This window comes from Montipora capricornis, chromosome 5, assembly GCF_036669925.1.
Source record: "Montipora capricornis isolate CH-2021 chromosome 5, ASM3666992v2, whole genome shotgun sequence".
In the NCBI taxonomy this organism is placed as follows: domain Eukaryota; kingdom Metazoa; phylum Cnidaria; class Anthozoa; order Scleractinia; family Acroporidae; genus Montipora; species Montipora capricornis.
In genome coordinates this window covers 17,631,468-17,645,220 of record NC_090887.1, presented here as the reverse complement: position 1 = coordinate 17,645,220, position 13,753 = coordinate 17,631,468, and the positions used below count along the sequence as shown (strand labels likewise).

The following is a 13,753-nucleotide window of genomic DNA, read 5'->3' as shown; positions in this document are numbered from 1 at the left end:
TGACCGTAAGCCGGGGATCTACTATGCCGAAGGCACTTGCTCTGAAAACACCAAAGTTTTAGATTTTTACCGTCCTATTCTCGAAATAAGTTCAGCCACTTAAAAAAAGGTTATGTAATTTTAAATATCATTTTCGTCTGTCAACGTTGCAGTCTTAAATTTTGGGTCCCAAGTGATATCTTTCGTATGAAAAAGAAGACGAGAAGGATCGTTCTATTTATGATAGCAAATGTCAGATAAGTGGGGTAAAGTTAATGTAGCAAGAAAGGAGTGGATATTTCTTTGCGATAAAATTACACATTTCCTTAATTACAATAGCAACAGGCTTACAACTGTAAAACCACTCTAGCTTTCCCACCAACTTAAGTATTGTGACATACCTTTATCCTAAAACGGTACATACAGTGCCTTCCATAAACATGCGGATTCAAAAGCTCAAATTCAGCGTAGAGTTTCATGGTTATGACTGGCTACTTTCCATTAACTTTTGACTGTCCTAACTGTCGCGACTCATGTGGTTGATCGCAGCGAAAAACGAAAACGGCTTAATGGACTTCGAACGTAAATTAACGCGGATGTTTATGAAAGGCGCGCCCGCGCTCACTTTTGATTCTCATGAATGGTTTCAAAATCCTATTGTTTTCCCTGGTTCTCGGTCTTGTTAAAATAAATACTGCATTAATATACCCTTATAATTTTATCTCAAATCCTCAAAAACGTATGAACTAAAACTCTTTAAACCGGGTACTTTGCACATTTAAAATTCCATTTAGTTTTCCTAGAACTCTTGGCAAATCTACTGTACAACCTATTATAAAGTCAAAAATTATTAAATATGATCCGTTTCGTTTCTAGGTCTCAAATGGGTTTCGTTCTTTCTTTCTTGACGTGGGCTCGATCATCAGTTAAATCTTGTCTGGATTCTTTGCAGCCCTAAAGAAAAACAAAGAATGAGAGAAGAAGATAGGTCACGTTTTCCAAACTGGGTAAGTCAATCTAGCCATAGTAAGCACCATATTAAAGGCGCTCTTACACTGTGCAACTTGTCTCGCAAACGTTCTCACATTACTAAACAAGTTGTTTTACGGGTGTTTCTCTGAGCAACGTTTCATGCAACTTGTCTCGTTCTGATGATCACATGAGGTTTATACAGGAATATTTTCATCGGCTGGTGCCACAAACCGTTGCGACTCAAGTTGCACGACGGATGTTACACTGCGCAATGCTTAAAAAACTCGTTGCAACTGGTCTCGCTACGTTTTTGACCGTTGCAAGGTATGTTACATTGGGAAATGATTCGTGCAACTTGTCTCGCAATAGCGTTGCGAGACAAGTTGCACCAAAAATTGTACAGTGTAAAGGCGCTGTTACACTGTGAAATGTTTCGTGCAACTTGTCTCGCAATGTAATTGGCAACATTGTGGCGGGACAAGTTGCACGAAACATTTCACAGTGTAACATACCCTGCAACGGCCAAAATCGTTGCGAGACAAGTTGCACCAATTCTACTTTCGGCAACGGCTCGTGCAACTTCTCCCGCCACAATGTCGTCGAAACATTTCACAGTGTAACACCTGACGTTACCTTCTTGAACACAGTTCATTAATAGGCCATTTCCGAGTTCATGTCTGCTTCCTCTTCAAAGCGAGTCTAAGTGCGAAGTTTTTCTTATGAAATTTGTTTTTATTCATCATACGTGAAGCAGAACTAAAGGCTGGTTTTCACTAGCGACGGAGTTGGAATCGTAAGAACGCTTATGACCTAATGAAAATCAAAGAGCGGAGTCATAAGTCAGAAGAATCAGAACGTTTCCATTTTCTTCCGACTGCGCTTATGACTCTGTCGCTTATGATCCAGTGAAAACTGCATTGTCGGAGTTGGAAGCAGAAACGGAAGAACCAACCAATCACAACCCCTTGGAATGGAGAATTGTGATTGGTTTATTCTTCCGCTTCTGCAGTTTTCACTGGATCGTAAGCGACGGAGTCATAAGCGGAATCGGTATTCTGCTTCTGACTCCGACACTCGATCGTAGTAGCCTTAATTATCATCACAAAAACTCGTTGCGTGATTACTTACCCAGGGGACCCCTCATGGTAGGCAAAGGGTGCGACACCCGAACTCCTATTTATAAATCTCTTCCCGGGAGTGTGCACTCTCTAAGGCCCAGATCCCCACAGCAAAATAGGCTGAGACTGACTTGGATCCGCTGTATTAGGTCTTGACGGTCCATCAACGTGATTTTTCACAGGGCTCCTGAAACTGTTTACAGCCAGAATATTGTTAAAAGAATAGCTTGGTGATGACTTGTTGTTTGTAAGGTAACTGAAATACGGGTACAATAACACACAACGCACTTCGTCTTGTCTAAGGTCATTAAGATGCCCCCCAGATAAACCTTCTTCCCAGGTATTGCGCCGAATCTTTGGTACTGGAAGAACACAGAGCGGATGAATCGCTTGGTGTCCACTTGCCGAGCTTTAACTTCACGAAATCCGTCCATTTCTGCCTTCTGGCCTTACTTGGTTTCACTTCGATCGTCAACCATAAAATGGAATTTTTATGTAATGCTATGCCCTTCTCTGCATCAGGAATATTTGAACAACCCGCAACAACATATTTATCAGGCATAATTTCCGAAGAGCCCGCCAAAGGAACAAAGCATGATTAATCCTCAAAAAAATTGAATTCGGCGCGCGGTTCCTGACATGTCGTCACAGTCGATTCTGGAACCAAGTCTCTTTCTGGTGCCGTCTCCCAAACAAGTTGATTGGGCGTGGCCAATGCGCGAACTTGCAAGTTTGATTTCGGGATCAAAAAGTGGAGCAATCGAAAAATTATTTTTGGGGCAGCTATGCTTTATAGAGATGCAAAAACCATAAACATAAACCCTAACCAGGCTTAATTCGAGCAACTGGCCCCAAATGAACACCCTTTTAATAATGGCGTTTCATTGCGTTCTTACCTCCTTAGACTTCTACGGGAAGCTTGATCTGCAAAAGGAGAAATTTCGGTTCAAGTGAGAAGACTGATTAATTGATAATCCACGTTAGGGTTCGATATTACAGAGATTTTGCATCACGCTTTCGTGAAACTCGAACGTCAAAATTGACCACGTAACAATGATTTTCCTGCCGTTTGCCGTATACGTGGAATTTTCTTCTACAACTGAGAAATTGTTTGCGGGAAAAAAGGACAAGTTAGGTTTCATAGATAGTTCATAACTGACTCCTTTCCGCAGTTTTCTTCATGAACTCGCGTTGACTCTCTGTTGATCGACAAAACAGCTTCATTGCAACTATCAAAATTTGACGGGTAAAGATTTTCATTTTATACAGCGTCTTTTCCTACAAACAATGTTTAAAAAAGACTCTGACTTTTCTTTGCTTTTTAATAACTAAATACTCGAGTTGCCGTGGGTCACGCGAAGCAACCTTCAGAACCTTCTCTCTATTTTACGTGAATCGTGAAATGGCAAGCTTTACGTAAACGTGATGTTAATTCTCTCTATTGAGTCTTGTCTTATCTAAGTATCATGTTCTTGTGTATGACAATAAGGAAATTATACATCACTCTTGATTTATCATCTGACCTGCGAAGTTATTTTGTAACTAATTCAGGGAGCCCTACTGATCTCATACGGAATTTTAAGTTTGAGAAACCCTAGAGGTGACTAAACATGAATATTATCATCAAAATGATTAAAATTCGAGTTACATACCATGCACCCCCATCTATTCCTATCTAAAGGTAGCTCGAGTAAAATGCGCCGAAATACAAACAAAGGCAAAGAGGAAGTGCTCTAACACAACCAACAAGAACGTTTTAGGCTGACCTCTCTTGAAGTTACTTGCTTCACTTTCAGGCATCGTTAACAAGTCTGTAAGATTAAAACAACACAGACGTTAAGTAAGTCTGACAACCGGAACACGAGTTTCTTACGTAAATTAAGGCTTGTGACTAGTAATGGTCATTTCGCCACCAGAAGTCTCAATGTATCAATACCGCTCAGTTTATTGAGTGTAACAAGATTATTGTCACTTTTTTGTGACCGTTGTCCAAGCTTGATAACATTGTGGTTACAAGTACATGTTGGTTGGTAGCCAATTTTCCTGGTAACTGATGACTGTAAACGATCAAAACACAAAGTAGTGTCAAACCTTTGTGATGTCCCCCCTTCCTAGCCATGCTGAGATAATCAGGCCCAGTATTCCTTGAGCTGTATCGCATACTTGCACTCCTCCTCAGTGGAGAGACCTGATCTATGGGATCTACAAAGAGACGGGTAAAAACCATATTGCTAAGTGGAGGCTTGATCTCCATGACCGGCAGGTGCTTCCACTTTTGGTGATCAGCTCGTATATGAAGACTAGGCACTGAGACCCTTGAGCATCAGAATTCATGAGAACGGCAACCAGTGCGTCTTGCTGTAAACTACGTTAAATTGCTTTTAACTCGGCTGAATACAAAACGTGCAACTTTCCCGGACAGTTTCCACTGGATTCTTCCGACTTGGAGCATTACTTAGAAGTTCTCCCGTTAAAGGGGTTCAAACAACCAGAATTATCATTAGTATTATAATCCGTTTGCCATGAAAAAAAGCCTCAATTCAAGAAAAGAAATGAAACCTTAAGGCCCGTTTTAAACGTCGGATTTTACACGTGCCGAATCTAATGCAAATGAGAAAAATCTATTGTTTTCGCTCATTTGCATTAGATTTTGCACATGCAAAATGCGACGTTTAAAACGGGCCTCAGGGACGAACTACTGAAAAGTACTGTCACGCGTTAATGACTGTGGCAATTTGTGACAAGCTGAATTTTTGATCACGTGTTTGACTGGTTAAGTAAGAGGAGGATAAGCCCATTAGTTAAAATCAAGTTGGATCAATACTAAACGCCTTTATATAATTGAAGAGAAGGGGCTGCCTTTTTATCACATCTTTTAAGTGGTACTACGACCAAAAAAAAATTTTGTTTTTCCTTTGGATTTCAAAACTTGTTAACTAAACACTAACTCACCCAAGTTTTAAGTTCTGATTTTAAAAAGAAACCTGTTTATTTTAGCTGGAATTTTCTTATTTATTGGTCCGCCATCACTAACTTTAAAATCGTGAGAGAGCTGGGTCGAGGAGAAAATGACGTCAAACACTCACTAGTTTAAGAATGCAATGCGTGTGTACGTGGCCTAATTAATATGCAGCACGGGAGTTTCGGGATTTCAGACTTTTCAACTCGTGTTTTGCATATATAATAAATTGCGTTTACACGCTTTAAACGAATTCAATTTCAAGTTTTCTCGGAAAAGGACTCGAACCCGTAGAATCCATCTCACAATCCTTACTTATAAAATTTGTCGGAACGTTGAGTAACCCATATACTACTTTCGGTGATGGTTTCCTATACAGCAGAAAAGGAGGCCCTCAACGACAACGACAGCTATTTTCATGACTTTACATTCCGTTTTTTTGTTTTGGTCAGTGTTCATCGTGTACTCATAAAATAATAAACAGCAGTAGGAATATGATTGAATAGGAATTTAAGGCCACCAAAGTAAAAATATATCCCACACATGAAACAATTGCTGAATCCTCTGGAACGCAGAACTTTACATATTTTCTCTCCTGACCTGTCACTGAGTGTATATAAAGTTTCCATGGGTGTGACGGCTGACAAAAATGAAGCAGTATACCTCTGTGAAGTTCACGTGATATTTCTGATCTGGATACGAAATACTAATCAACCTAATTTTTTATTGTCAACGCGATTTATCATTGGGCGCCTTTGCCCTCCTTTGTAAGTATCTAGACAGATCTAACTACCTCTCCTTACCTGGATTTCCACCGCCTTTCCTGGAAATCCTAAGGTAATCAGTTGCATCTCTAGTGTAGGCATTACGTGGACTGCTTAGTGGAGTAGAATCTGCAAATTTAAAGAACTCTTACCGTTAACTGCCCCATATTGCCAAAACAAAAACAAAGTATCAGTTGATAAACTCTCTCTTTTCTCGTTTGCCTTTTTTTCCAATTATGCACTGTGCTGTGATTACAAAGTGTAATTATCACAATTAAAATGTTTCCTTTATTTTAAGGGAATGTTTTAAATCTTGTGTTGCAATTAAGATAAATTATTAAGCTTTTTAAAAAATCGGAGTGACCTTTTATATTTGCAATTTTGTTATGCACCCAGTTAGATGATGTTTCAATTAAAAGGTCCTTCCCTTGACCTGATCTAAGAAAAAACGTGTTGCACGCCCTGTATTCTTGTATGGTTTGTATTTAAACAACATTTCAAACCTAATGTGTTTGTAATTTTGTTATTTGAGGTACACAACGTCTTCTAACACATTGGTCAACGGACTGATAATGTGCCCTTTTTTGAAGAACGCACCCACCTCCATTGCGCTGTTGATCTCGCGGCCTGGGAAAGGTCGACTGTGCTGTGACTGCCAGTAGGTCTGTGGAGGGATTACATGGGATACGAGCAAAATGAAGTTACCGTGGAAACAAATCATTACCACGTCGAACTCAGCAAAAGACTTATATTTACTCAATGACCTACGCAACCACCTATCGAACTTATCTCAGCTTCATCAAGAGTTTAATAACTACATCAATGTTCATTCTTAATAATATCTAGTGTACAGAAAGCTTTTTTTAGAAGCAGTTTTGACTTCATCAAGCAAATACGTCATGCCTTTCATTACTTGTGACTTGGATAAGTGGACGTGGAATGAAGTTTCCAGGAATGTAAAAGAATGTTTGGTATTTGCTGAACGGTTTTTGTTTACAACACATCGAATTTAAACGCACTATAGAATGATGTAAATTCAGAAGCCACAGTGGTTGCGTTAGTGCCCATTAATGATTGCCAGCATTACCCTTATGGCCTCCTCCTTTCTTTGCCATTCTCAAGTATTCAGTCTCACTAGGATCATTGTGTTTTGATTTCCTCGGGCTGCTGGTGGGAGTGGAAGAATCTGTAATAAAGACACACTGAGTCCTTAGCTTTACAAGGTTACTAGTCGTAGTTTGAAAAAATGTTGTACTTCAGCTGCAGTGGTGAAGGGAAAAGACATTCAAGTTTTCATACTATCTTAGCTCAACTTCAAGAGGAAAAACGAGAAAATATTTATATCCAAACATTTTAATGTAGCCACGAGATCATACTCGTCCAAAGATGGCTGCAATTATCTTGGTCAGCATCAACAGTAACACACTTCGGACCAAGTCAGGATATTGGGTCTTGTGCGCAGACTCTGAAATCCTAACCAGTAGCGGTCGCCTACTGTTTCAAAAATGGCCCTTTCTATGACCTCACACATTTCATAACTCGTCGAAGATCGTTATTTTTGGTGATAACTGAAAAAAATGAAAACCTCTGGAATTTGAGAATGTCAATTGGTTTGAAAATAGTTAATATATGGAGATGGTTAAGAAACTCGACAAGTTTCTTTGTTTTATGCTTTTGTTCGCTGTTTTGGCCGTGAAAAAGCACAAACCACACCCTCTTTCTAAAAGGCAGCCAATCAAAAGTTTCGATTAATTTATTAAAACTCAGTTGTGAACCGAGGACAAAAGGACGAGGACGGTCAAGTTAACATAAAGCGCGATGTCACTGTTCTCGCTTTTGTAGTCTCCGGAGTTTTCAAACCAGTCCATCTAAATGAACTATGGTTGGGAAAATTGTGTGAACAAAGTGGAAAAGGTTTTTACAAAATACTGTATTGAAGCTTCCATTATTGCAATCTTTGATCAAGCCGAAAACAACACCGTAGGAAGAAAGTGGACGGGCTTTAGCCCCATCAGCTCCTCCCTCTCCGCGGCCCCTGATTGAAATTTTCATCAAAATGCTTTTAGGATTACACACCTTTGGAAACAGAATCATTGTGGTAGTACCAGTCTCCAAGCTTTCTTTCTTGTTTCTTGGGTTTGGCACTGGGTTTATGATGTTCAACAGTAAGAAGATCTGCCCACAAAATACGTAATTTTAATTAATGTCTAATTAAGAGAGAAATATGGTGTCCCGTTTTGTCAATGTGGTCAGGTACCTGAGGGTTTTTCTTAGCCTAAACCAAGGGTCTGGAAAATTTTGGAGATGGGAATACTCCTCTGGTACCTTAAAATCCACCATCCTTAACTCAAAATAATAATTATTATCGTAAAAATGCCCCGCATCTCAAAATGAAGGTAAAATCACAAGTAATTCTGTAGGTACTGTTGAAATTTCAAAACAGATCTACTGAAAAATGCCTTTTCAGTTTCAATTTAGATGTAAATTCAAGAATTTGGGGTGAGATGGCAACTCACCTGACGATTGTGGGGCAGTATTTTTGACAGTATAACTCCGTTTTGCAGTAATTTGAGTAATGACGCTGGAAATGTTAAAGAAAAAAGAATTGCAAAATGTTTAATTATTTTATAAACCAGTACTCACCTTTGTGCCCCCCTCCTTTGCGTGCGGTTCTAAGATATTCAGTGTCTGTGTTTATTTCACGAGGACTCGAATCAGCACCTTAAAGAAATGGATCCCATCTCAGGCCAACAGGTGATAAGAAGGAACTAATTATTGGAAATTCATTTATATGTAAAGTGCATCACTACGGCTTGATAACTCTAACTCAAAATGGTTGTCATGCATACCTTTTTTTCCTTTTGGTATATTTCCATCAACATTATGCTGTTTGTGTATGTCTCCACTTTTCGTTTCATGCCTCTTCCAATCAAGGGAGGGCGTATGAGATTCCAATGATAAGAGATCTGAATAAATAATGAAGAATAACATCTTCCACATATGTGAATGGTATCAAACAGAAAAGTATTTTACCCCTGCCTGAAACCTTCCCATAATCCTTTAGGGGAAATTCTCGCCCAAAAAACAAGTGAAAAAGAAGTCCTTGCCCAGACTATTGACCTGAACACTTGAAGAAGGGAAATGATAATAGCCATACATTTTATGTGGGCAATTATTGGTCATTATGCTTGGATAGCATATTTCACCAGCGCAACTAGAGTTAATTAATTATCAAATTTTCTTTCAATCAACAGTATCTAGGAGCAGGGAAAGGCTTAGCATCAGTTTGCCTTGCTTCTTACTCCTTTATGATCCAGGGAGGGTTATCTATTACGTAGTTATTTTTAGAACTAGAATTAAGAGTTTCAAATTCAGAGTTTTAATGTGAATTTAGAGTTTATATATATATAGTCTATATATAGTCTCCCAGTTAGTAAGGCACTGTGCCTGAGCTATAAGACTTGAGACTTAAATAAAGTTCATTATTATTATCATTATTATTATCATTATTATTATTATCATTATTATTATTACATCGTCCAAACAATTTTAGTCCACCTGTGTGCTCCTACTTCCACTCTTATAAGTCACCCCATGTTCCTGCCTCTACTGGTATTCACTACAGCCATTACCATCCGTTCTGCAAAGTCTACCACCATATGTCCTTCTGCGTTCCTACCCTGGTTACCAAACCTGCCCTTCACTTCCTCATCACCTCTATTGCCTGCCCCAACATGTCCTACACCAATCACCACTCTCTCGCCTCTGGGGAAACTGCACAACTTCATCTAACGCACTGCAAAATTTATCCTTCTCTTCTAACCCACGTCCTCCCAATGGGGAATAACCACTACATTGAACAGCACGCCTTCAATTCATCACTCTATCTGATGCTCTTTTCACCTCTAGAACATTCCTGACAAGCTCCTCCTTCAAGATAATTCCTACTCCATTTCTCTTCCCATCCACACCATGATAAAACAGCTTGAAGCCTGCTACTACACTTTCGGACAACTGTACTTCACTTGCTGTAAAGTTACCCTTAACCCTATTTGTCCACAATAATGAACACACGAAAAAATGTCAGAACAAAAGAATGGACACCGTCAGCCTTGCAACCATTTGTAAGCCCAGGAACTCAACCACAACTGTAAAATAGTCTGTTATCATTAACATTATTAGAAAATAAAATTGATTGATTACATTTACTATTGCATTAATGGGATTAGTTTTTGCATGGTTACCTTTATGACCACCACCTTTTCTAGCAATTTTAAGATAATCAGTGTTAGTGTTCACTCCAATTTTGAGGAAGATGTATTTTTACGAGGGCTGCGGTTTAGTTTGCCTGAAGAACAGAAAGAAAATTACATGACACAGGTGCACAACCCTTGAAAAATTGCATGCAATGCCTATGCGTAAATAAATAGCTTTCCTTTGATTGAAGTGAAGATAACAGATCTTTAAACTGAGGTAAGTTTGTAATAAGCTTAAATGAAGGAAAGGAAAATTAAGGAGGAATTATTGATATCAAAGTCCCCAATCTTTACAGTCAGTAGAATCAATAAACATGTTGGAAAAATTCTGACCTTTTTGGCGGGGTGTCTCCTTTGCATCCACTGAATCATGACTGTACCACTGTCCATCCTTTTTGTCATATCTTATGGATTCAGTGGAAGGCGTATGGGGTGTTACAGTCAACAAATCTGTTCACACCAAGGCGTAATAAGCACTGAGATAGTATACATGCTCTTTTTCCCAGAGAAAGTTAACATATAAAATCAGGTGAGGGGTGAGGTTGGGAGAATTCTCGAAATTATTGTAAATCACTGATGTCTTGGGTTTGCATAACTGTCTAGCATTCTCCCGACACACCCCTCCCCCCCCCCCTTCATGTTTAGATCAGGCTATGCAAACAATGAAAAGGTCTATTAATACATAATGCAAATGCAGTCAAAGCATTGCTGAACGTTTCTAACATGTCTCTGAGAAACAAAGCTTTGTGGGTGCAGGGGAAGGAAACACCGGACTTTAGAGTACATGACTGTTCAAGTCACAATCTTCCTGTCAAACAGCCTCTAGTCTCTCGAGACAAGACAAAAACCAAGTGAGTGAGTGCAATGTGTTGACATCAACATTTAAGGAAAGGCAGCTTGTTGATCAAAGCTTTATGCACAACTCTAAATTTTTGATTGGGGAATAACCACACACCCCTTTTTTTTTTGGAAAAGCTCATGAGTTTTGACTAACTCAAGAATGATACCCTACACACGAAAGAGCACTACATGGGCAACTACATGCCAATTTCAGTCATTTCATTTCAATAAGACTTTTCGCAGGAGGAAGGGCAACTAAGAAGAACAGACATCCAAGGCTAACATTGAAGGACCTAAGAGCCATTGTACTAAGGGGGTCACTCACCACTGTGTCCTCCTCCTTTTCTGGCCAGTTTTAAGTACTGTGTATCATTGCTATGACTTTGGCGGGATACAGACCGCGGAGACGAATCTAAAGAAGGGAGAAATAAATGGACACATCAATTTGTTTACTTTGTAACTTGCAAACAAGATTGACCACAATGTTACACACAAGGACCAGAAATGATTTTGCCTAGAACAAGAATTAATGTAGAGTACCATTTGTTTCCTTTGTATCTTGGTTGTACCAGTCTCCTCCATTCCTCTGGTATTTCTTTGGTTCAGGGGATGGGGTGTGGGGTTGAATTGTTAGGAGATCTGCAAGAACAATTTGTGTCATCACCATAAGGTCACTGACAATAAATAAATAAGAATAATAATTAAAGAAAAAGGAATGACTTAGGCATTTGCATTTGTGTAGTGGTTAGAGAAACCTCAGTTTGCCACTAGTTCTGTTGGCTTCTAGTTTATTATTTTTAATAGGCTAAGCATGACATCGTGAAATAACCTGCTTTATTTGTTATATATGCAGACATCTTGGCATTTCCAGTCATCATTAATGAGGTCAAGGAAATTAAATCTGCTTATAATATTCATATAACGTGTTGGAATGTTGGCATTAAGATTGGCCAGTAGATTAAAATTAGATTACATCTGAAACTATTATTTCAAGAAAAGGACATTGGCCTATCACCCTACAATGCTCTTGTGACCAATAGCAAATAAGCCAAACCTTTATGCCCTCCGCCTTTCTTTGCACGCTTAAGGTACTCTGTTTCAGATGAGATGTTTACTGAAGTGTTTAAGGTTGATGGGTGTTGATTGTTATTAGGTACCTTGACCATTTCTGAAGGGCAGACAGACAAGGTTAAGAGGTTACAAAGTTAAGAGGTCAGAAATTACAGTTATGCAACAACAAAAAAATATACATTTGTATTATTGTTAGTTTTAACAACGCTTCATGAGAAACACAGCCTACAAAAAGGCATTATTTGGGTTAAATCAATTTATTTAACAATAAACAGCTCTGGCCATAAAGGGATTTATTAGTCTTGCAAATAAAGATTTTTATGCATTTGCCTACTTTCTTTTACTTGGGCAAACAAACATCTTTGTAATCATTTGCACTTGTTCTCATATTGTTTTAACCAAACAGGGGATGGGTTAAGACATTTGCCATAAATTATGTTTGGGTTAGGCAATGTTAAATTGTGCTGCCGCCCATCTAAGGTTTGATGTGATGTCATGTGCATGGAGTACGAGATGTCGCAAACAAATGGTTTTGGAATCAGTTTGCTCTTTGAGTTGTACTCTTGCTTGTTGCAAAGTTTTCCTACGAGCACCCCAAATCACCTTCCTGGGTACAGCAAAATTGGCATTTGGTATTATTGCCTGGTTTTGGCATTGCTTTTATGATCAAACAGCTAATGCTGTTTTAGTTCACAGTTTAAATTTACATTAAACATTATCCTATTTTAATAGGATAATGTATGGTTAGGGTTAGGGTTAGGATAATGTAAATTTAAACTGTGGACTACAACAGCATTAGCTGTTTGATCATAAAAACAATGCCAAAACCAGGCAGTGTAGGCTTAAAAGCCCACACTGTATGTGGTACCAGTGATTTTCTGCCCTCACCTTTGCAAGGTACTCTGAACCTTAGTAATTTTATCTTTTCATCAAGTTGGTATTAAAAACGGATTTGTTTGCCCTGCAAACAGAGCTCAGCATTGATAGCCAAGTTTTAACTTCATTCAGTGGGCATAGTGCATTTATGTCCAAATAATGTTTTAATTGCTTTTAATTGCCTCTTTGCGAAAAGCTACAGGGGCAGATCTAGGGGAGTGCAGAGGCTGCACACCTCCCCTGAGATGACCAGCACCTTTTGATTACAACTGGTATTCTGCAAAAACGTCACCAGTCTGCTATGCCACTCCTTAGTGATGCACCCCCTCCTAAGAAAAATCCTGGATCCACCCCTGTGCTAGCCAAATTACAGTCAACAAAAGGGGATCATATGATGAAACTTCCATGACAATTATTTTGAAGATGTACTCACCTTTTCTTTGCTGTGTTTCCCTCACATCAATGCCATCATGAGTGTACCACTTTCCATCCTTTTTCTCATATTTGACTGGCTCAGACTTTGGAGTGTGTGGTTCAACCACAAAAAGATCTAGAATGGAAATACTTTATCATTTAGTTACTTTACAAGTAATTATTTTAGGTAATGTTAAAGCCACACTAACGCAGTTTCTTCCATTATGTGGGGCTCTCAGTGTAGAGGAAAATACTGATAGATCAAGACAACGACAACAGATCAAGCACCAACCCTTGTGTCCCCCGCCTTTCTTTGCCATTTTCAAGTATGCTGTCTCCTTCTCAACATCCACTGAACTTGTAATATTTGGTGATCTTGGACTTGAACACACAGTTACCATTTCTGAAAAAAGAGGAGTTGTTTATAGTACCAATAAGTTGTTTCCTCTTAAAGAATGTTCGGCCAAATATGGATTTGACACAACTGTTTTAGAATGAATTGCC

The 13,753-nt window shown here is 38.9% G+C and overlaps 1 protein-coding gene across 5 annotated transcripts in view; it reads right to left on the bottom strand.

Moving 5' to 3' along the window:
• Window positions 1-13,753, bottom strand: part of LOC138049721 (uncharacterized) — a 35,608-nt gene that overhangs the window by 217 nt on the left and 21,638 nt on the right. For 2 of the 5 annotated variants that reach the window (XM_068896125.1, XM_068896126.1), the window contains exons 28-43: window positions 13,542-13,652; window positions 13,269-13,385; window positions 11,429-11,527; window positions 11,214-11,300; window positions 10,382-10,498; window positions 8,642-8,758; window positions 8,436-8,513; window positions 7,869-7,967; window positions 6,880-6,978; window positions 6,394-6,456; window positions 5,832-5,921; window positions 4,161-4,271; window positions 3,836-3,880; window positions 2,966-2,993; window positions 2,080-2,262; window positions 1-933 (exon numbers count right to left, since the gene is read on the bottom strand). The exon at window positions 1-933 is cut by the window's left edge and continues 217 nt beyond it. In XM_068896125.1, the coding sequence (XP_068752226.1) occupies window positions 2,160-2,262; window positions 2,966-2,993; window positions 3,836-3,880; window positions 4,161-4,271; window positions 5,832-5,921; window positions 6,394-6,456; window positions 6,880-6,978; window positions 7,869-7,967; window positions 8,436-8,513; window positions 8,642-8,758; window positions 10,382-10,498; window positions 11,214-11,300; window positions 11,429-11,527; window positions 13,269-13,385; window positions 13,542-13,652 (1,364 nt within the window). In that variant the 3' untranslated portion in view covers window positions 1-933; window positions 2,080-2,159. Of the gene's footprint in view, window positions 934-2,079; window positions 2,263-2,965; window positions 2,994-3,835; window positions 3,881-4,160; window positions 4,272-5,831; window positions 5,922-6,393; window positions 6,457-6,879; window positions 6,979-7,868; window positions 7,968-8,435; window positions 8,517-8,641; window positions 8,759-10,036; window positions 10,141-10,381; window positions 10,499-11,213; window positions 11,301-11,428; window positions 11,528-11,942; window positions 12,057-13,268; window positions 13,386-13,541; window positions 13,653-13,753 lie in introns of those variants that run through there. The other 3 variants (XM_068896128.1, XM_068896124.1, XM_068896127.1) reach the window with 3 other exon arrangements.